Here is a 23,789-nt window from a genome sequence, read left to right on the forward strand (position 1 = left end):
CTTAAAAGGTTTTCTCCTGGTGCCAAAAAGACAAGACTCCCTAGATGGCCTTAGCTCTTACCCGGAATCCCTCTCCCAAATTTACAATATGGGGGGAGGGAGTACAGACTTTGCTGTGTTGTAAGAATTACTGAGATGTTTGTCAAATGCTTTGGAGACTTTATCTTAGATGCTTGATACCCAACAAAGTTTAACACACACCAAAATATTGTACCTGAATACTGTATCCCAATTCATCTGTTTGCCATTTTTGGAATCAGAATTTCGATCCAGCTGTTGAATTGTTTCAGAATCCCTGATGAGACGCTTGAACTTCTCTATTTCCTTCTAAAAAAGTAATCCAAAATAAAGAAGAACACTATCACGCTATTGAACTGTTGTATGACAGAAGTGCAGGAACGGTGGTTTATTATTACCTTTCGGTCTGTGGCCTTGTCACTTTCAAGATGGCGGCAGCAAGCCAGCAGGTCTTGGAGTGCAAAGTTCATGGCTCAGCTAAGTTGTAGATGCACTCACAGCATGAACCTGAAAAGGGAAATAACAGGTTTTTCAATAGAGCTAGTGTTTTAGAACAGCTTTTCAATAGGTGTGGCACAATGGTGTTTGGCTCTGGAGACCAGGGTTCAAATCCCCACTGAGACATGACAACTTTATTCACTGAACCCCAATAAAACGGGGGTAATCACTTCCAGTTTTTAATTCTGTGAGTAGATCGTAGTCTCCTGGAAGTTGGCCACCCCTATGTACTGTGCATTTTGCGCCCATGGACCGCAATAAAGCTGTGTGTGTGTGCTTATTACATTTGTGTTGCATTCAGATACTCGCTGGACCTCTATTATGCTGCTAGACGCGAAGCCAAATAAGAAAGTGCAACACAAAACAAAATTGAAACACTTGACTTTCAAATGAAGACTTGGTACACTGCTACCAACTGAAGTTGTTCATCTAGTTCACAATATTCAATCAACTCTCAACTTTAAGTAAAAGGAAGATCTAACAAATGTGTTCAATGCACTTTGCTTTCTGATGGCTTTATCTACTGTCCAATGAGTTTATGTTAAGGTATCACACACGAGTCACCAACATGAGTCTGACCAAACTGCGGGAGGCAGTGGAAGACAGGAGTGCCTGGCGTGCTCTGGTCCATGGGGGTCACGAAGAGTCGGACACGACTAAACAACAACAAAAATCACACACATGAACCACAATTCTTATGAGGCATTGGTACATTACACTTAAAATACAGTACAAAACTTCCAGTTTCATGCACTTTTAAATTGAAGTAGGTTTTTGTAACATAATGGCATTTTAAACATTATTAGAGGGTGCAATAATGAGCATGCCTAAGGCAACTTTTGTGTGCAAGCTTGCCGGCAAGCCACACCCTGTGTATCAGCTCTGCTTTTATCTTCAGATGGGTGTGTTAGTTAGCATTTAGAGGAAATGCACATCCTTTCTTTAAATATTTTGAAATAGGTTCCATAAATGAATTATGAATTCCCAGTTAATAATCTACAACTAAGCTTTGAATTCCCAGTTAAAGTCCAAACATTTGAGGCAATATGTGTCACTTAGGCTTTTTCTGACGTGTGGTCCAGTTAAAGGTAAAGGGACCCCTGACCATTAGGTCCAGTCGTAACCGACTGGGGTTGCAGCGCTCATCTCGCGTTATTGGCCGAGGGAGTCAGCGTGCAGCTTCCAGGTCATGTGGCCAGCATGAGAAAGCCGCTTCTGGCAAACCACAGCAGCACACGGAAACGCCGCTTACCTTCCCGCTGTAGCGGTACCTATTTATCTACTTGCATTTTGACGTGCTTTCAAACTGCTAGATTGGCAGGAGCTGGGATCGAGGAACGGGAGCTCACCCCGTCTTGGGGATTCGAACCGCCAACCTTCTGATCGGCAAGCCCCAGGCTCTGTGGTTTAACCCGTGGTCCAGGTATGTTGATGTAATAACCTGATCTATTGATTTATGGGTTGCCAATGTGGCACCCGCAGAGGTCTTCTCTGAAACATGCTGGCTGCCATTCCCCTAGCCTAGCCCCTCCTCTGGATAAGAATTCAAGGAGGGGGGGTTACAGCAAGGAAAGGGACAGCTAACTTGGGGGGGGGGAGTAAAAACACTTTTCCAATCCTAATTGCTTTTAGAAAGGGGGGGGTAGAAGAGCGAGTGCTGTTGCAGTGCATGCATGGTACCCACGGCAGCATCTCTACAGACCCACAGATAAAAAAAAGGCAGGCAACCCCTGATTTATGATGCATTCCGCATTTTTTTTAATCAATGTGATTTCATTGTTGATCTGATGTTATTCACCACTACTTCGGTGAGTAACAAAGTAATTTTGAAGTAGTAATGAATGTTATTCATTTTAAAGTAGTAAATGAATAACTCACCAAAGTAGTGGTGAATAACATCAGATCAACAATGTTATTCATTACTATTTTAAAATGTTATTGGCAGTACATTAAATTTTGCAGCTAAATAAATTCAAGTTCAGCCGTTCACTTCCGACGCTTACCATTTTGCGATAAAGGGCAAGGATGCCACACAAACGACACTCCAGAAGGGGGGACCTGAGGGGATCAGGGCAACGGCCCGCGTGTGTTATAACACGTGGCCGAGCCCCCTGTTCTCACAGCTCTGGGAATTGCGCGACCCCCCAAGCCCACACTTACTTACACGACGACTTCGCACCGCCACGTCCAGCTCACGGCAGCTGGGACGTCCAAGGCCGCCGTGACGAGGCCGAGCTCTTAACCACTCCGGCAGCGAATGCGCAGCTCGGTCCCACCAAGTGGCGGGTCGTGAGGGAGGGAGGACATCGGCCACCCCGGTCCCGCCTCAGAGGCCACGCGGGTAAGACGGCGGCATTCTTGCCAAAGGGATGGGAGAGAGGACGCGCCCGGAGGAGAACGTGAAAGAAACGGTGAAAGCGGGAGGGATGCGAGCGAAAACGAAACCGAAAAGCTAATGGGGGCGGGGCGAAGTGAAGCGAAGAGGCGGACCGGCGAGGCTCGCGCCAGGAACGAGCGGTGGGCGGGCCTGAAGGGACCCACAGCGCGGGCTTCTTGCTTCTTGCGCGCGCAGCCGCCCTCGCGCTCCAACGAACGCGGGGAGGCGTGGCTGCTCCACGCTCATCACCAATCGATGTGGTGTTTTCCATCCCCGCCCCGCTCGCGTTCTAATCCCGCCCCTCCTAACCCCCCGACGCCGGAAGCGGAAAATCTCATGTTTTCGCTCCTGCTGCCGGAAGTCGGTGGGCGGGACGGAGGCTGACGGCTGCTGCTGTTGTGGAGAGGTTTGGGCGCGGAGAGAAAGGGGAGCGCGGATAGCCGCCTTTTCTGGGAGTTGGTGCCGCCGCTGCCCCACTGGGGCGGGAAGGGAGCGGATCCCCCATCCCTCCCTCAGCCCCCTCACCATGTTACTGCCGTCCGACGTGGCCCGCCTGGTGCTAGGTAAGCGTGAACGAAGGGCTCCTCTCGTGAGGGGGGCTTCCGGGGACAACGATCCCCTATTTTTGCTCCCTCCCGCCTGGCCCCGCGGTGTGTGTGTGTGTGTTCCTGGGGGCCTCCGAGAAGGGCAGGCCGAGGGCGCCCCTCGCATCTCCCATCGTTTCCAAAGCAGAATAGGGACACGCCCGTGACGCCCCAACTATCGATTCATCGCCCCCGCCACCACACTGTTTGTTATGTTGCGAAAAGCTTTGCTTCCTCTCCTGCACATATTGCTCTTCTTTGTTTACTATTCTATAGCCTGCCCTAAAAGCAGAAATATTGTCGATAGTTATTCTTGTACTTCACCATAGCTTTCCTCCACGGATCTAAAAGCTAAAGCGCGGTTAATTTTGTTTATTGCTTTACTCCACCATAGCCCGTCTTCTTCCACTGGGGTCATGGGCTAAGGCGTTGTTTATTACTTATTTGTTACATATATATACGCTGCCCGCCCACCTTTTATTCCCCCCTTTTTCTTCTTGCTAACATGGCTCCCAAAATGGCTTAGAATCACAAGATGGCTGTATGTGTGTTGTGGGAGAGAAGGAAGAAGGGTGATTTTTGTAGCTTGCTATTTTGGCTTTTTCTAATTGGTGGTTCATTGGTTAAGGATATATTAGGTAGTAGCTTATTCTATTCGTGTTATAAAAATATAACAGTAGCTGTCATAAGTGAAATGTCAGTCTATGCATGGCATTGTGCCTTATTTGCATGTACCTATGCTTATACAGTGGTACCTCGGTTTATGAACACAATTGGTTCCGGAAGTCTGTTCATAAACTGAAGTGTTCATAAACTGAAGCGAACTTTCCCATTGAAAGTAATGGAAAGTGGATTAATCTGTTCACGGAGTACTTAAACTGAAGCGTTCATAAACTGAAGCAAACTTTTCCATTGAAAGTAATGGAAAGTGGATTAATCCGTTCCAGACGGGTCCGCAGAGTACTTAAACTGAAGCGTTCATAAAATGAACGCATGGGTGTAATTGGTTCCGGAAGTCTGTTCATAAACTGAAGCGTTCATAAACTGAAGCGAACTTTCCCATTGAAAGTAATGGAATATGAATTAATCCGTTCCAGATGGTTCCGCGCCGTTCATAAACTGAAAATTCATAAACCGAGGTGTTCATAAACCGAGGTTCCACTGTATATACATGTATAAGGGCTGCCCCCATCCAAACTGGACTACAATCATATGCATGCTTAGCTGGAAATACTCAACTGAGTAAGATGCAAATGATCCACCAAATAAGGTGGAACTTACTTCCTAGCAAGCATGAATAGAATTGCAGTGGCACCCTGGATTTAATGTCCAGTTCCAGGAGAAGGGAGTTGAATCATAGAATTGTAAAGTTGAAAGAAATGCTGATGATCAACAAGTCCAATTGGTGCAATGCAGGAATCTCATCTAAAGCTTCCATGACAGATGGCCATCCAATCTCTGCTTAAAAACCTCCAAAGAAAGTGGACCCACCATCTTCCAAGAGAGTCCGTTCCACTTTTGAACAGCTCTAACCACCAGAAAGTTGTTCCTGATGCTTAGTTGCAATCTTCTTTCTTTAGCTGGAATCCTCTTCCTCTCAGGAACTGGCAGTGATGCTTTGGGTTAAGAAGGCAGATGAGCAGTGTTGCCCTATGTGTGCCACCCCACCAACTGCTATTGCTCATAAGGAGGAGAAACTTTTATTTGCATAAATTCAATTTATAGCGAGCAAGAGAGGAACTGCTATTAGTAGTTTTTACAAACAAGAAAATATAACCAGCTGCTATTAACTTTGTTGTTAGTTAAATTTTTGTTTATATTCCTATTAAATTTAAATTTAATCATTAAAAATAAAGAAAGCTATTTACATAATTGTTTAGTAGCATGTGGTTTTGTTTTCTTTCATCATACCATACAGAGTGATTCCCTGAAGTCCACATGAAGACAAAAACACAGGAAAAAGTCACAATTGCTCTCAGTAAGGGAGCACTTGCACACATCTTGCCATAGATTTCACATCACCCCAAAGGGGAGTTCTGGTTTTGTCAAATCCTAAATCTTGAATGCATTGCCTTGTAATTAGGGTTCCCCACTACAAAGCAAGCTTTGATGCAGACTGGGATCAATCTTCTCCTTGTCCACCCACCTGTGTTTGCTTGAGTGAAATCATGCTTTGCTACCCACGAGGTGCATGTGTCCCATCTTCCAACATCACCAGACACCTACATGTGCTTTAATAAGGTGCATAATGGGCTGGCATCACATGGTTGCTTTCCACATTATAAGTCGTATATTAGTTCAGGCCCATGTGTTTAAATGTACCCTTTTATGTGTATACATTCAAATGTTACGTTTGTGTGTGGATGCCAACTGGACCAGACATGTAAAGTGCACATATGTCCACGCTGTTTCTTTGTTACATGGGTCATGTAACAATATTATATATATATATATATATATATATATATATATATATATATATATATATATATATTTATATATATATATATATATTAGCAGTCTTATAATGGGTTGCATCCTCATTCATACCACATTTACGTGAATCTAATGTGCACCTCAATTTTCGAAACGTTGAAACCAAAAAAGGATTTGCTGGCGCCATCAAATCTGATGCACACCCTAATTTTTGTGATGTGTTTTGGCCAAAAAAGGTGTACATTGCATTTAAGTAAATATGGTATTTTATAACTCTGAACTTTAAACCACTGAATTTCTGAAAATATATCTTGGCTTTCTTCAGAAAGTGTTTCTAGCTGCTGCTGTTGCTGGTTTTGAAATGGTATCTAATACGGCAATCCTAAATTTATCTGCTCAGAATAAAGTTCCACTGTATTCAATGAGATTTACTCCTGCCCACCTAGCAGTTTGAAAGCACGTCAAAATGCAAGTAGATAAATAGGAACCGCTACAGCGGGAAGGTAAACGGCGTTTCTATGTGCTGCTCTGGTTTGCCAGAAGCAGCTTTGTCATGCTGGCCACATGACCTGGAAGCTGTACGCCGGCTCCCTCGGCCAATAATGCGAGATGAGCGCGCAACCCCAGAGTCGGTCACAACTGGACCTAATGGTCAGGGGTCCCTTTACCTAAGTGTGTGCAGGATTGCCTTGTAAAAGAACATTCCATATAAACCAGACTAGACTCCTTTTCACAGTGGAATGATCATTTTAAAAACTCATGATAAATATATGAGTTTAAGTATAATATCATTGGCTTTAACTTCGTTCCTTGTTCATATTGGCACAAAGGATCAGAAAATATTTTGTCTGTTACAGGTTATTTACAACAAGAAAAGCTTTTAGCCACATGTCGGGCATTTATACTGGAAAGCTCAGATTTAAAAGAATATGCAGAGCATTGTACTGGGGAAGGCTTTGTTCCAGCTTGTTTACTGGTGAGTACATATTTGTGAGAAAGGTGGCTGTCAGTTTTGATCAGCCCCTGAGCTTTCTACTTTCCAAGATAGTTCTGCATAATGAATATTTCAACTTAAGATGGATTCAGGTAATAAATACCCCTCCACTGCATGGTGAGCTTTGGAGTCCACATGAAAATTGCTTGCTTGAGTCCAAATGGCATCCATTGTGCTTTGGATAGTCAAGACATTTCCAGTATGTTGTTGCTGGAAGTTGTGTAGTTGAATGCTGTTCTTTTCCTTTTTTTCTTCAGTCTCTATTTGGGAAAAACTTAATCACCATCCTGAATGAGTATATCACAATGAAATCGAAAGGTAAGAAGGGGTGTTGGGATTGGAAGATACAAGTTAAAGATTTGGCTATTTTCCCTATTAGTGGGGGGTATATTGTGCAATGTAGGGACCCAGGTGGCACTGTGGGTTAAATCACAGAGTCTAGGGCTTGCTGATCAGAAGGTTGGCGGTTCGAATCCCTGCAACGGGGTGAGCTCCCATTGCTCGGTCCCAGCTCCTGCCCACCTAGCAGTTCGAAAGCACATCAAAGTGCAAGTAGATAAATAGGGACCTCTCTGGCGGGAAGGTAAACAGCGTTTCCGTGCGCTGCTCTGGTTCGCCAGAAGCAGCTTTGTGATGCTGGCCACATGACTCAGAAGCTGTCTGCGGGCAAACGCCGGCTCCCTCGGCCTATAGAGCGAGATGAGCGCCACAGCCCCAGAGTCGGACACGACTGGACCTGATGGTCAGGGGCCCCTTTACCTTTACCCTATATTGTGCAATATGTTTTCTTTAGATTTATAATCCACACTCTACCCAGTGATGTCAGTACAGAGTACATAAATTATTAAATACCATTATCTTCTTAAATTAAATAAATTTAAGGTGGTTTAAATTAGTTTAGATTTTTTTAAAAAAAGTTACCAATGAAAACAAAAGAGCAGGAACAATAGACAAAAAACTTAACACCAGCCAACCACTCAACAGAAATTACAAAGGAAGAGGAAAAACAAAACTAGCCCAGTGGAGACTGAGCAGGCTCAGAGCTGACTGGCTGTTGCTGGGGGAAGGAGGAATGGATTAGAGTACATACCTCTAGATACGAATGCTGCGGGTTGCGTACAACACAGGTTACGTACGTGCTGAACCCGGAAGTAACGGAATGGGTTACTTCCGGGTTCGGCAATTTACGCATGCGCAGACGCGCCGAATCGCACGACGAGCATGCACAGATTTGGTGCTTCAGGTTGAGTACTGCTCTGGATGCGTACGGGGCTCTGGAACGGATCCCGTTCGCATCTAGAGGTACCACTGTATACTGGAAGTTCACATCACTGGCTGGAACCGTTAGCAGGATTTTTCAACAGTGCGACATTTTCTTACACACCCCACTTGTACATCTAGACTCCTAAAATGTTCCTCTTCATGCTAAAGCAGCGGTGCCATTTATTTTTAAAGAAGTTAGAATCATGATCTCTTGATTGTGTAGTTTTTCCAGTTTATTCATAGATCAACTAGTCCTTTTCACATTTGACACAAGTTTTGTCTGATGTGTTTCTTTAAAGAAGCAACAAATGATGTTCCAGCAATGATGTCGTCTTTATGGAAGAAGTTGGACTACACACTTTCTCAAATCAGGTAATTTGTATTGATAGCAAATACTAATCTGCATGTCATAGGGGACCTTTGTCATCTTATTATAGGGCTACATTCCTCCTATATACTTACTATGGTTGCATTTTGGTGAGGTCTTGGTCTTTTCGTACTGATTTTATCTCACTGATGCTTGTAAGTTATTCAACATAGCATGCTGGTGTTTTAAAGCTTTGTCTGATCAGAATGACAAAAATGGTGCCAAGGAGAGCTCAAGCCATCTTTTATGGAATGGACTACAGTGAAAACTGCTACAGTCAGGTCCACTTCCAAAGCTCCACCCTGCAGGCCCAGCCAGATTGGCTGAATTCAAATAGGGGGTTTGGTGGGAACTCCTAAAGTGCTTTTGGTCAGCCCAGTGATTTTCAACTACTGGTTGCACAATGGAATTTGCACCGAGGGGGGGGGGATTTGCACCGGGGGGGATTTGCACGGGGGGATGTGATGCACCGCAACCACCACCCACCCCAAACTCTGTAAGCAGCCACTTCTGCAACCAACCAACCAACCACCCAACCCCAAAGCACATATACTGTATAATACTTCAAAATAAAACCAAGCTTATTTACTATAAAACGTTAATCATGGTGATAGTGTATTTGAAAATTGTTCATCTTACCATAGAAATATATTACTGATAACAAAATTTTAATTCATGTTTAATTTTGATGTCCCCCCCCTGTTGCTTTAATCCTTAATCTAAATGTCCATGTAACTATTGTCTCATTGGTCCATATGAAGCCAAGTTTCCCTTAGACTTGTATATTGAATTCTAATTTCACTTGGCAATTTGATTGTTGCAGGAGCATGCAGAATTCTGGTGCGTTTAGTGCTCATCAACGGGGTATGTATCAGAAAACATCTATTTTATGTAATCTGAATTCACCCCTCAAAAACCTTGCAACTTTTCCCAGTCCATGTGGAAATTGACTGGAAATCAGTCAAATTCATTTCAGTATGACTTGTACATCATAGTATACTTAGAATTGCAAGTTTAATGTAATAAGACATATTCCTGAAATATTTATAGTAGAACTGCTAACATTTGACAATGTAAATGTGATGGATTTTGCCCACAGAGGCAGAGCTTAGTCTTTTTGTGGTGTATTAAAGTTGGAAATCCTCCTTTATCTTGTATCTCTGAAGTAAGCATTGAGAGTTTTATTTTCTTCATCCCCCACCCGACAGACTGTCAAGTTCAGCTTGTCACTGTAGTAGTTCAGAGTGATTGGGAGTAGTGAAACAACAGTTGTCCTGATCTGGAAGTGATCCAGGAAAATACCATGTGTTATTTCTGCCGTTTAAATCAGCTCTTGGACTCCATAATCCTGGAATGTGGGCAAACTCTTTTCCCTTGTAGCGTGTGTCAAGACTCCTGAATCTTGTGTGTGATTCCATAGTACAGTACTGTAGTGCCAGCAAGCAGCTGGCTGCCTCTTCTTTAGATTTAGTTGACACCAAATCTATTTAGCAACAAAACTAACTGCATTCCTGACTTGGTTCAAAATTACTTCAGGGGTGAAGGAACATTTGGTTTTACTGCAGTGCCACAATTTAGCTCTTGAAGCAGTAAAGGCACAGCTTAAGAAACCAACAGTCTGTCGAGATGGGCTCCTATCTCCTTTTATTTTATGTCTTTTTCTAGGCCGCACAAGAAGTGCAATTGCAGATATGAAAAAGCAGAAATGCATTCCACAATCACTTCCCTCAAATTCAGGGCCCTCTGTAGCTCATCAGCCAGGACAACTGAACTCTGCTCCAATGGCAGCCACACGAGTTATTCTTAAACCAACTGTAACCCCAGTTATGGTCCAGACAAGACCAGGTTCTTCATCTGCACACCAGTGCCAAGTACAAGAAAGCAATATTAACAGTAAGTGTAAATACTCAGTTCTGTGGTCCTTAGGAGGGTGTCCCAGGGCTTGCACAGTTTAGCACAGTGTTGGGGAACCTCATGCTTGACTTCCAGGCCTCCCTGTCTGGCCTATGGGACTCTCCTCGGTCTACACACCATCCTGATCCACAACCCAACTTCACAGCCTCTTTAGGTGTTTATGCCTGTCTGGAATAGGTGCTTGAACTCTGCTAATGTATTTAGTTTATTCTAGATGGAGGATAGAGAGGGATGTGTGAGTGTGAAGAAACTAGCTTACTGTACAAAGGAATAAAATTCACATGTGTTGCTCCACTTACTTTTGCCTCTGGCCCTGCCCACTACTGAAATGTGGCCACCTGAATGTTGCCCAGAATGAAACATGGCCTTGGGTTGAAAATGGCTCCCCACCTCTGGTTTAGCAGATCTCCCTCACCACTTTCAGAGACCTGTCAGTTGAAGCAGGAGGTTCTGTCTGAAGACCAGTTCTATCAGTTGTAGAAACCTCTGTGACTATTCCTGTCCCAACAATGAAGGGGGGATGAATCAGAGGATACGCATTGTCCCTATAAGCTGCCGTACTTCTTTTCTTTTTCACTGAGACCAGTGTAAAAGAAAACCATTTAAAAACAATACAGCCACCCCAATTCACTTTAAAAACTTTTTCAGGTATTAATCTGTAAATTGCCTTGACACACGTGGAGGAAGATAAAGAAGTAAATTGGGGGAAATGTTTTGTTTAAAAAGAGAAGATGGAAATGTCTATTTCAGTTGCCTGTTGTCATTTGTCATTGCCTTTCCTATTGGCAACAGAAAATGTTTGGTAGCCTAAAAAATCTTAACCAGAAGCAACATTTGTCTCACTCATTTTTTCTTTTTAAAGCAGGAGACACTGCAAACTTGGTTTCTGCACCCCAAGAACGGAAGCTTCACTTGAGCATGGTGTCTCCCGGAAAAAGAAAAGGGTAAATGCTAGTTCTTGGCTAATGTGTTTTTAATTTATGAATCTCCTTTATGTTTTGAAGGGCACCTAATCCTTTATTTACAACAGTGTATTCACTCTGCTCCTTTTTTACTATTCCCTTCTGTATGAATTCATATGAAGTCACTTCCCTCATTTCTGCCCTCAACCATAGGGCTGCATATTTGTGCTCTCTTAGCTGGGAGTAAGCCGCATTGAACTCAGTGGCACTTACTTCTGTATAGGATTGCATGGTTAACCTTGTGTCTCCAGACTATAAACTGTTAGGTTATGCGGCAAGTACTCTAACAGGTGTGGATCTCGGTTAAGGCCACTAAGTTCCTCTGAGCAAAGAGCAGGAGGAATGAATAGATAAGATTTACAACATGAGCTTCAGTAAATATCCTAAATTTATTTCTTTCTCGTTTCTTTAAACTTCTGAAATACTTCAGTGACTTCCAGAAGAAAAAGAGCATTGTATCATCCGGATCACAATTATCCAATTGTGATTTACGGGACACTCCAATGGTGGAAGAAGAAAGCTCACCCATGGAAGAAGGAAGTGAACAGCTAGAACTTATAGAGGGTGACCTTCCAGTAAGTTTTTTTTTTATAAAAAAAAACCTTCAGAACAGCATTTACTTTCTTTTTTTCTACTCGCCTTTTGCTTCTCCTTCCCCACAGCCTTGCAGTTTGTTATTGCAATTCCAGCTTCATTTATTGCTATGAAAAATTCAGGTAATAAGCCATTTTTAAAGACTTTCCAAAGTAGTCTCCATTTTTGGTATAGCTTATAATGGTGTTCTGGGCCAACTTTTAAATTTAATCCAGAAAGGTTTAGATGTATGACATGTAGTCGCTATGTCTGTGCACACATAAGAATGTATAAAGGGCCAGCCCAAGAGATTTTGGCACCTGAGGCAGGCACCAAAATGGTACCTCCCTCCTCACCAGAGAAGAAGAGGTCAGGGAAGAATTATATCAGGAACAAGGGGTGGAAGAAAGATTGACATCGGAATCTGCTGTTCCAGCGGACCCTGCTGCCTGAGGCAGCCACCTTACCTTGCCTCATGGGTAGGCTGGCCTTGAATACATTTAATAAATGTGCATCAAGTATATAACAGTATAAAGTATAAATAGGACTTAAATCTTGCTCCTCTTAAGATTGGTTTGGAGACCTGAGAGCAATTTAGAATTGCTATACTAAAAGAATCATAAAGACCCCGAGGATCATCTAGTCCAACCCCCTGCAATGCAGGAATCTTAACTAAAGTATCCATGACAGAGAACCATCCCACCTCTGTTTAAAAACATTTAATGAAGGAGGAACCTCTGGATAAGGGGATGGGGTTTTACTTAATAGTGCTGGTAGAATCAGTTTTGCTTTTCTTTTTTAGTAATTTTGGACTGCTTCAAATTTGTTTTCTAGCAAATGATTATTGAAAATGCCAGAGAGAAAATTCTGAGCAACAAATGTCTTCAGGAGAAGCTAGCTGAAAACATCAACAAATTCTTGGGCAGGTAAAAGAACTTTCTTGACACCTCCTGTTCCAAATCTGTAAATTATTTTGGAAGCCTGCTAATTATTTGTAACTGTCTATTCCAGTGATGGCAATATTTCTCAGACAGCAAAACAGGCAGACAGTGGCCCAACAATACAAGAGTCCTCAATTGATGAATTGCTTGGTCTTCAGGTAAGGTTCCAAGAACTGATGCACACTCATATATAAAATGTATTTGATGCCTGGCATGCATTTATAAGTGAAAAGGCACACCAAATAGTTATACAATCAAGCCCACATTTCTTACTTTAAAGCAAACTGCATTACTTGTCACCCACTTAGCCAAGCTGCAGGCCACCAGCCATGTATGACAGCCATCAGGGCTTGATAAACCACCACCTTTTGCTTTCTTCATGGGACTGCAAAACCCAGGGGTGTTAGCAAGGCCAAAGCAGGGCGCAGTATGTTGCTGATGCTCCGCATTTCATCTTGGTGGCTCGCAAGTTGTGCAGACTTTACAAGTAACTGAGGCACAGTTAACTGGGAATATTATTACCCTGAACCTTATTGAAATTAATGAGAGCTGTACAGTAGCACAGTTACGATCCTTTGTGACTATCAATCAATAGTAATTCTAAAGAAGATCTTGTTTGTCCTTAAAATCATGGTTTTGGTTGCTGTGTCTACACCAGGCATCCCCAACCTTCGGCCCTCCAGATGTTTTGGACTACAGTACCCATCATCCCTGACCATTGGTCCTGTTAGCTAGGGATCATGGGAGTTGTAGGCCAAAACATCTGGAGGGCCGCAGGTTGGGGATGCTTGGTCTACATGATCTGTTAAGTGAATTTTATTTACAAACTGAGTGGTACCCAACTACATTCTACTCAATAGTAGACTGTTTGAAATTAATGCCTATAAATTAGTCATACACATTAATTTCATCTGTCCTACTCAGTATGACTAATGTCGGATACAGAAACTGAGGTTGATGTAGTTTTGTAATGAAAATTATTTCAAATATTTTTATATGTTTCCAACTACTGAGCCACTTTATTTTGTACTGACTGAAGTTTCAGAACCATCTTAAAGGGAAATAACACAAAGTGCAGCTAAGCAGTCTAGCATACAAATCTTGTGCACAGCTTGATTGTCTGAATATGGATATGTTTGTAGCCAAAATAACTACCATATGCACACGTATGGGGCAATATCTATGGGCTTAGAGAAACTCCATGGTTTCCAAAAATTGAAAAACAGGACACTTGGGGAAGAAGAACCCAAACTGCCAAATGAGGACTGAGAATGCTTTAAGGGCACAGAGTGCTTTCTGGCTATCAGCTGAGGCAGAGTGAATGGGGAAACTATATCCAAGGGCAGGGCAGATGGGAATGGAGTACCCAGGGAAAGTGTATGGCTGGCTGGGTAGAACCCTGAATTGGGAGTATTCTGCACTGAAGCATTTTGTTGCTGATCCCAATTTATGTTCTATATTTCCCTTGACACCTTTTGGAACTATAGTAGATGCAAGTTCAGTCAAGATGGTTGGTGTCACTCAGCTTCTACCATTGAGGTCAGGTTTATTTTATAAATTCCTTCTGATTTTTCAAGGAGGTTTTCTTCCTATGTTTCCTTTCAACATACATTTTACATCTAGAGAGAACAGTTTACATCTTCTAACTTACTTGTGGATTATTTTTATATTACCTACATAGCAGGGTGAAATTCACATGACCGAAGAAGCCATCCAGGAGATTCTGGAGCAAACAGAGTCAGATCCAGCATTTCAAGGACTCTTCGATGTATTTGATTTTGGTGCGTGTTAGTTATCACTTTGAATACCATGAGTGTAATGAAAGGCTAAGGGGTGGTCTGGTGTAATTTCAGTGGGTCTGTTCTGAGTAGAGCGAGCATTGGCTACAGTCCTATGTTCTCATGTGTTGAGAAGCAAGTTATCACCACCTAAGTGTTTTGTAGGAGCTTGGCATATTATGTCTCATATTGTTGTAAAGTATTTATGGGTATAGCACTTCATTTATGTAGCTGTCTGTAACTGATGCACACCAGATGCCAGACGTGCTCACAGAGGACTCCCTAAATGTGTGGTCTACAGTTCTTATCTAGTTTGTTAAATGCCAAGTAGTACAAATATTTAGAATCAATATTTATAACTTTTGCTCTTCCACAATTGCTCAAAATACTTTTATGGATGATTGATTTAGTGGAAACAGAAAAACCTACCCGATATGTTAGGAATATATGTTAGGCATAATTTGTGCCTTGAATCAAATATTAGTACCCTTCCAGTTTATTTTTTCCCTTTCTTTTAAAACAGGTAAAGCCAAGGGTGGTAGAAATGCTTCTCACGGTATTTCCGCTCAGAATGGAGGAATAGAGAATGTAATTTTAGTGGACGAAGAAAGCCTAGGAGCACTTGAAAGCTATATTGCAACAAAGGAAATCAGTAAGCCCTCATTAAAAGCTTTCCAGTTATCTCCAATACTTGTAGAATGTCCTTTTGTTCCAGGGCGTAGAATGTTAATTGTTAACCCTGCACAATTTGTAAAGCACTATTAAAGACTGGGCGATTTGGGATGTGCAATTGTGAACATGTTAAAATTACTGTTACTGCAGTCCTGCAGTACACAAAATAGGAAGTCCTATTGAAATGGATGGGACTACTAGGTAAACTTCCGAAGGGCTGGGGTGTAAGTTGCTTAATTGACACTTGAGTTTCTTTGATACTTCAATCTTCTTTTGAAAAGGCGAGTCTTGTTGTTCTTTATATAGCCTAATAATAACTGCTGCTTTGACTTCTAACCAAGGTAACTTTATCCTGTCCCCTTCTCTCCTTTCCGTAAATCAGCTTAGAATGACAGCTAATGACAACTGTTGACTTTGGAGCTCAAATGCCATTCTGATTACAAGTCAGTAGCACAAAACTAGATTTAAGTACATGGGTTAAAGTAACTCCCCAATACTAGCCTGAATTAGTTTCTATATGCTTCTGTTTTAATTGCTGCAAACCATTACCAGCAAGATGGAGATTATGCAGACCACAGTTCTTACATTGTGGTGTGCAGAGTCCAGTCCACTCTTTAATTTAGAGAGTATGCTATTTCCACTATAGCCATCTCTCTTTCAGCCCAATATGTTTTTCTCCAACACCCCATGGGTCGTGGGTGGAGTCCAGTCATCTTCTTTATAGGACACGTAAGTGCTAAAGCAATGCTACAGCCTGAATGAGTGAAAATAGAGGTGGAGGGGTACTAACCTGTTTTTAAAATTGACCTGTCTTGGAGGCAAAAGACCAGGGTGGGCTTAATGAACTTATTTCATATGGCACCTGTGTGTGTTACACCCCATATATTTTTGTAGCACCATGGATTTCAGTGAAGCTGAGCGACCTTCGTAGCACTATGAGAATGTAAATGGATTACAAATGGTTTCCCTGTCTTTAAACTAGACTCATATATTGTACAGTGTTAGATAATAGGTAGTATCATAAAAGCATAGAGTTGGAAGGGAGGCTGAGGGTCATCTAGTCCAGCCCCCTGCAATGCAGGAATCCCAACTGGATCATACATGACTGATGACCATCCAACCTCTGCTTTAAAATCTCCAAGGAAGGGGAGTCCACCAGCTCCCGAGGGAGTCTCTTCCATGGTCAAACATCTCTTACTGTCAGAAAGTTCTTCCAGGTTGTTTAGTTGAAATCTCCTTTCTTTTAACTCAAATCCATTAAATATAGCTTTGTAAATTCAGAGTGCAAGATATCCCCAAACAATAATAGCTACCCCAAACAATAACTACCATTACTACTACACTGAGAAATTAGAAAGAAATAGATGACAAACTTTAAAACCAAATGGTTCTATTACTCCTTGAACTTATGGTTATGATATTTTAAATGACTTCCAATAACCTAAGACACAACAATCAAATATTTTCTAATAAAATACTTATCTGTACATATAAGGGTGGGGTTGCTAGCGGTTTTCTTCTAAAGGGAAGGGTTTCAGATGCTGGATAATGGTCCTCCCTGGATAAAGGGAGGACAAAACAATGACATGGTTCTTAAGAGGTCAGTGCAATTTTTTTAGTATCTCTCCATGGAGGTTTTGCAGTGTATGTACAAAAGTGGTGTAATCTATTTTTGTAACATTATTCTGGCATGGGGTGTCCTACAACACTAGATTGTAGTGAAACTGTGTTGATCTGTTGCAGGTGATAATTCCCGAGCAGCTCTGTCATACACAGAAGATCATTCAACTGAGGCACATGTTCCAAAGACTGGTTGCAGTGGTAGTGAAGTTACCTTGGAAGAACACCTGGAGATGCAAAACGTAGGAGTTGAAGAATTTCCCAGGGATTCTAAAGTGAGGAGTGAAAGTGACCCTGTAGAAATGGGAATGGATAGCCAAAGAATCAAGCACAATGCAGTCTTTGAATCTGAGCAGAATCATGTCTCTGATTCAGAGTTCAGTGGACACAGTGTAGGCTCTTGCAGCAAAAAAGGAACAGCAGCAAGAGACGGTAGAACTGATAAAGACCTCTTATGTCAAGATCTTCAAAACTTGCCTCATTTGCAGTATGATCAGTTGGGTGCGATGCAAATCTCACCGTCTGGAGGAGCAGAGAGTTATTCATTGTCTGATAATATACTAGATGAAAGGACAAATGCAAAATTGCTATCCCCTCCGAGAACTGGCCGAAATGAAATGCTGAAAGGAACTGTTGCAGCCAACTCTAGCCATTCAGCAGAAACAAATAAAAGTCTAGAGCTCATAATGGGACAGCCAGCTGAACTTCCTGTACCTGGCCAGCAAAACCCAGACAGTCATGCTGCCTCTGATTGTCAAAGCCAGGATAAAATTGAGTCTGATTCTGCTGCAGCATTTGTAACAAATGCATCTGATCCAAATGCTATAGAGCTCCAGCTTGAAGTTGTGGATACTTCCAACAGCCTTCATTCAGATGGTCAGCCTGTGCACCAAGAACCTTGTTCAAAACCTCAAAACCAGAAATTGGAAGGCTCTGAAATCTCACAGATAGAAATGCAAGAGCCATCATCTTCCACAAAATCAGATGCAGATAGCTTATTTCAGTCTTCTGATAATGAGGGGCGTTCAGAGAGATCTACTAATAGCAACCCCACCACATCGGCTGTGTGTTGCTCTCCTCCAGAACCAGTGGGAGAATCAAGTCCAGGAAACAAAGAACCAGGCAGTGTTTCCTCTAGTAGCCAAGCCACAGATGTAGATCCCTCCAGCGTAGTTTCCTTAAAAATCATTATCAGCGATGACCCATTCATTTCAGCAGATGCCGAGCTGAACAATGCAGTTTCCAGCATTTCTGGAGAAAACCTGCCAACTATAATCCTGTCCTCGCCAGCTAAATCACCAGCCAAGCTAACAGGACCAGCCAGATGCATGACTTCGGAAGAGGTTGAAAGAACTGGGGATTCAGCTTTGGTAGAACAGAATCTTCTTGTGCTCAGACCTCAAGACTCAGTCGCGAGTACACTCAACATATCAAATGAGGAGTGTGCTGTTTTTTCCATTGCTGGGACGCCCAGCGTTGCCAAGGATGGGGGATTTATACAGCTGATGCCAGCCACAAACACATCTTTCAGCAATGCCAATGGTGTCTATATTGCCACCTGTATGACTGAGGCAGCTTTAAATACAAATGTTACTCCATCAAACTTGGTTATGTTGCCTGGCAATTCAGCACCTCTTGCATCGCAGGTTCCAACACCACAGCAGTTACGGACTCCTCCTAGAACAAACAACTTGTTTGCCATGAACCCGCCAATGTCGCCAAACTTTACACAGGGTAACTATTGGTTTAAAACCGTAGCTGAAGTTTATACTGGTTTTGGTCATAAGTCTGTTGCTTTACTATTTAAATGAGTTAGCACTTACATGTTACATTGCTCTTCTCTTGTAGGTAACGTATAAAATGTGTTTATGGTAGCCAGATGCAAAAATCATGCAGCCTATTTCAAAATAATCCAAGTGGAATGAGAACTAAGAGCAGTATACTAACAGTATATTCGCCTTAGGATACCTGCCGGGTAGCATGATCAGTGATCATGGATGATGAGAGCTCCTGTCCACAACATCTGGAGGGCACTGCACTGGTTACCTCTGCTATAAGGCATTAACTCGGTGGTTGCCTGGCACATAACCCTTTTCTATACCCCTAATTGAGTTATTGCTTGAAGCACCTAACCCAGCGTTTCTCAACTGCTGTTCCGCGGCACACTAGTGTGCCGCGAGACGCTGGCTGGTGTGCCGCGACGTGCGGCGATGAGAAGGGCGATTTGCATTGTCACGTGCCTGGCGGCCGCCAATACCCAGCACTAACTTGCCAGAAAGCAATATTTCTCCTCTTTCCCAAAGCTCAGTGCAAACGAGCCTGGCGGCCGCCAATACACAACACTTACCCGCCGGAAAGCAATATTTGGCAAGTGTTTCTTACAGTCATAATTATAATATAGGGCGGCACAGAGTTAAATTTTTTAACTTTTTTAATGGTGGTGTGCCTCGTGATTTTTTTCACGGAACAAGTGTGCCGTGGCCCAAAAAAGGTTGAGAAACACTGACCTAACCAATATGTTGCGATCGGAGAAAGCAAAACAAAGGAGCCCTTCCTGGAATTGAAATGCGTTGGGGAAGCCTGGTTTCTTAGGAACACATACACAAAGCAAGGGCTTCTGCATTTGTTCCAATGTCAGGACAGTTGCAGGGGTTTCTTTGCTTCTTTTCTTGCCTTACTATCCATCTGCCACACAAATAGTTGCTAAAATAGATGTGAATGCAGGCAACGTGTCAGACATTACTTGCTGCCTATAGCTGTGTACCTAGCAAAGGCTGGGCCACTCCAATGCAGAATAACATATTCCTATTTTAGCCCTTTGCTTTAGAGAACTTGCTGTCTGCAACTTGCTGTATATATAGGTTGGTGCTCTTCGTAGCAAGATATCTCAGCTTAGTAGCAATAATGTGTTTAGAGCTATTTACTGCTCTTTCTTTAAAAAGCTTATAGCTGCTTATATAGGGTTCCCAGGGAGTCTGCCTTCCAGGTAGCTTACAGGGTCATACACACTTAGGCTTACTGGTAGAACAGTGCCATTTGCTTTTGGACCATTCTCTAACATTGGATCATTGGCACAGAGAGTGAGAGAGACTCTCTGAGTAAGTACTAACAGCTTGCTCACATGAGTCCATTGATTTTCAGGTTCTGCCATCATCATCGCATCTCCAGTACAACCTGTGTTGCAAGGAATGGTGGGAATGATTCCTGTATCTTTAATGGGGCAAAATGGACATACATTCTCAGATCCTTCCCGTCAGGTAAAACGCTGCTGCTAAATTTCCATACTGTCATTCTTGAGTTGGAAAATCTTGAGAAACCTTCATTGTGCTGCTTTCACTTTTTCCAAGGTTCTGCACATGCCAGTACAGACTTCTTTGGGTGGTGGTGTTCCTAAACTACCTCTCCCTCCCAAATCTCAGAGGATCCCAAGAAACAAGACAAATGCAGGTGAGCTAGTGATGTGGCTGAAGGAAGGGAAGTCTGTTTCTAGCATGGGAAGAATCCATAGGTTACCAGCTCAAATCTGATTCCTTCCTCAGCAGCCCAAGATACTCAGTTCCGTAGGTAGAAACTATTGTAGCAGACTGTATATAATGTTTGACTTGTCTTTTTCTTCCATATGAACTCATTTGAAACCTAGAGTCTGCTTTTTTAGATGCTGCCATTTTTTAAAAAAAAATCCAGACTTGTTTCTTTTAATTAACAGTTTGATTTTTAAACAAATGCTTTAGGAAAGTTGGTACCCAGTGGATCTGAGCCTATAAATCGTCCTGCTTCTCGTGCACAAAGGTCAGTTAAGTTGCATTGCATAAAATGGGGGGGGGGGGCGTTCTCAGTTCTCAACATTTCTTGGAAGGCACTCGCATGATAAAATATATGAGCAGTCTATAGTTATTTCTGCCATTTGCAGTGATAATGTTTAGGCATTGTAATCATGGGAGCTGCTGGCAAACATAATAGTGATCACTAACTTCAAACATTATATTTTTTTCACTTGAGTGGTTTGGACTGTTTTCTACATTGTTCCTTAGTAGCCTTTGAAAGTTTGGCTTATGGCAACTGATAGGGAGTAGAAACTTTCTTGCAGCTGTTACTTTCCATTTGTTCAAAGAATTTCATTTTAAAAACAGTGGCAAACATTTTAACATGAATGTTTAAATGAGGGTGCATAAACTTTATTGGGTAGTTAAATTAAAGTGGGTATCTCTTCTCCCTATTAGTTGCCTCCAGGGCCTTGTTCTTTTCTGGGATTTGGACAAGGAGGCACCTCTGGAACTTAGAACCGTTTCATTGCAAAGGAAGACTAAGTTTTTCAGGCCTGAGGTGGTTTTGTGTATATTCAGCAAATTTTACATGTTTTGTGAGGGGTAAAGTTCACAACAGGAAAACCTTTAAAATTAATTCTGTACTTTTTCATTTATTTATTTTTATGTGCATGGAGGGTGTTCTGCTTCTCTTCACCCTTTTGTTATTTCAGTAAAGCAAAAGTTGAGCCGCCCAGAGTGGCTGGGGGAACCCGGCCAGATGGGCGGGGTATAAATAATAAATTATTATTATTATTATTCAAGATTTTTTAAACTTGTTTGATACTCTCTGCTACTAACATGGCTGAGTTTATAGCCTTCAGCAATAGCTTTTAAAAAGATACCAAAATAATTGAAAATAGAAATTTCATGACAGGATTGTCAGATAATCCCTACCTTTTCCCCCCCATTCAGAATTGCAAACTCAGACAAGAACGTTGGTGTAGAATTGAAAAAAAAGTTGGAGACTGTTGCTCTCGACACCCTAAGTTCCACTTCCAAACAGAATGAAAGCCATAGGAGAGTGCTTTGCTTTGACAACACACTGCCTGCTCCAGTAGGAAGTGTTCCAGCATCACAGAAAGAAAGGAGTGAAAACCCTTTATGCTCTGGGAATTCTCCCAGCGCTGTGCTTTCAACTGCTAAAACTCAGTCCTGCAAGAGGGAACGAGAAAGAACTTTGCCTAGGATTTTATGTAAGCCTGATATTACTAGCAGAAACTTGACTGCAAAGGACACCCAATCTGAGAAGAGACATTCAGGTCCAGGATTGGCATCAGATATGTTAAGAAAACAGACGGCAAATAAAGAGAACGAATTGGAAAGGACTGTTGACAAACCCCCCAAAAACCAGGAGGTGGCGACTCTCTCAAACGGCCAACAGAACGTTAGCCTTCATAATGAGAAGAACAGCTCCTCTGCGCAGGAACTGACAAAAAAGCAGGGGCTGCAGTCCAATGCAAATTGCAAAATTTCAGCAGCTTTACCTTCAAAGGAGCCAAAAAAAGACCAAAGCAGGTCTGCCAACCAAGCCCATTGTTTGACCAGTCCATTAACTAAACAAGCTGTGGAAATGCTGCATGACATTCAGAGGCAAAGCCCCACTAGTAAACTTCCTGAAAATGTAGATTTGCCAGTACCACGCACACCTTCAGGAACTGGCGATAGACACTCTGATGATACTTTTGATATAATAAGGACGCCCACGTGTAGACGGTATAGTGAAGACAGTACAACACCAAGGATTATGGTCCCTCCAGCTACTCCTGACTTGCCAGCCTGTAGCCCAGCTAGTGAAACAAGCAGTGAAAACAGTGTTAGTATGGCTGCCCACACTTTAATGATACTTTCACGAGCAGCCATTGCAAGGACTAGTACCACTACACCTCTTAAAGACAATACGCAACAGTTTAGGTCTTTGAGAAGTGCAAAAAAAAGGAAAACAGAAGACGTGGTTGAATGTGAGAGGAATGCCCGGACTGCCAGTAAAAAAGATATGCAGAACTTTACATTGCCAATAAAAAAGAAGAAAGTGAAGGTAAGTAAACTAATCCTTTCAAACATAATCGCATGGTACTGTTTATATTCCAGCAGCACCTGCAGGCAGAAGAAGTGTTAACAGCTTTTAATCCCATCGTCTAGCTAGATGCCCCAGAATGGGAAACATCACAATGTATTCTGTAATACGCCTTTTCTCGAGCTCACGTTGGCATTCCTAAACTAATGGAAATGGTTCCTTCATTTTTTACTTGTCACAACTTTTCAGAAGAAATCTTTGGCTGAGACACCTCCCCATCTTTAGAGCTTCTCTTAATGAATCTTTAGGGTCGCAGTTTCTTGACTTAGCCTGCTTAACCAATGTTTGCAATGTTTGTATTGGCCTGCTGTAGTTGTAAGAGACTGCAGGTATTGCAACCTGTATGTTTTATTTTTTTTATAGCTATGAAGTTTCGGTACACTTACCAGTTGACCATTTAAGCCTATGTCCACTGTTGGACTACATATACTTATATATAGACTTGAGAAGTAAACAAAATTAGATTGGGGAAAAATCTCAATAGATGTTGATGCAGAACATTTAAATGTCACGGGTCAGGGATGGTTTGTTCCAAAGGTTTATTTTGCCTTTTGGGCAGGTCGAGGGGTGATCCTGGTTTTTAATTTATTTAATGCCCCAAAAGTGGTGGGTGGAAAGCAGCCCAATACTATAAGTGTAGGCCTGCATAATCCCAAAGAACTGTACAAGCTTCTTTTGAAAAAGTCAGGAGATCCCACTCATGGTTACAGTATTGGTTTATACAGATAAACATGTTTTTGTGTTGCGTTCTGTGGAACTAAGCAATTTTTAAGCACCTAGATCTTGTTTGCCTAAATGGTTGTGTTTTTTTCCTTTTTCAGCAGAAGAAGCTACCAATTGCATTTCCTGCTGGAATGGATGTGGATAAATTTTTGTTATCTTTGCATTATGATGAATAAAAACTGAACTGTG

The 23,789-nt window shown here is 42.2% G+C and overlaps 2 protein-coding genes across 11 annotated transcripts in view; one reads left to right on the top strand and one right to left on the bottom strand.

Annotated features, from left to right (window-relative positions):
• Positions 1 to 3,103, bottom strand: part of ATM (ATM serine/threonine kinase) — a 54,202-nt gene extending 51,099 nt beyond the window's left edge. The window contains exons 1-3 of one of the 2 annotated variants that reach the window (XM_035114953.3): positions 2,677 to 3,103; positions 417 to 525; positions 215 to 327 (exon numbers count right to left, since the gene is read on the bottom strand). In XM_035114953.3, the coding sequence (XP_034970844.3) occupies positions 215 to 327; positions 417 to 488 (185 nt within the window). In that variant the 5' untranslated portion in view covers positions 489 to 525; positions 2,677 to 3,103. The remainder of the gene's footprint in view (positions 1 to 214; positions 328 to 416; positions 526 to 2,676) is intronic. The other variant, XM_035114954.3, reaches the window with a different exon arrangement.
• Positions 3,104 to 3,229: 126 nt separating this feature from the next.
• NPAT (nuclear protein, coactivator of histone transcription) lies at positions 3,230 to 23,789 on the top strand. Of its 9 annotated transcripts, none has more exons than XM_035116744.3 (18): positions 3,230 to 3,456; positions 6,771 to 6,889; positions 7,165 to 7,225; positions 8,470 to 8,542; positions 9,361 to 9,401; positions 10,203 to 10,430; positions 11,317 to 11,395; positions 11,844 to 11,988; positions 12,821 to 12,912; positions 12,998 to 13,085; positions 14,609 to 14,708; positions 15,229 to 15,357; positions 17,121 to 18,731; positions 20,139 to 20,254; positions 20,345 to 20,444; positions 20,729 to 20,786; positions 21,716 to 22,838; positions 23,699 to 23,789. In XM_035116744.3, the coding sequence occupies exons 1-18, from the start codon at positions 3,420 to 3,422 to the stop codon at positions 23,774 to 23,776; spliced, it is 4,278 nt and encodes a 1,425-aa protein (XP_034972635.1). In that variant the 5' UTR covers positions 3,230 to 3,419; the 3' UTR covers positions 23,777 to 23,789. The 9 variants fall into 9 exon arrangements, with proteins under 9 accessions (XP_034972635.1, XP_088524446.1, XP_088524450.1 ...); XM_088668320.1 differs by having other exon boundaries at positions 3,238 to 3,456; positions 14,609 to 14,714; XM_088668324.1 differs by having other exon boundaries at positions 3,238 to 3,456; positions 23,702 to 23,789.

Source organism: Zootoca vivipara, chromosome 4 (genome assembly GCF_965207765.1).
Source record: "Zootoca vivipara chromosome 4, rZooViv2.hap1.1, whole genome shotgun sequence".
NCBI lineage: Eukaryota > Metazoa > Chordata > Lepidosauria > Squamata > Lacertidae > Zootoca > Zootoca vivipara.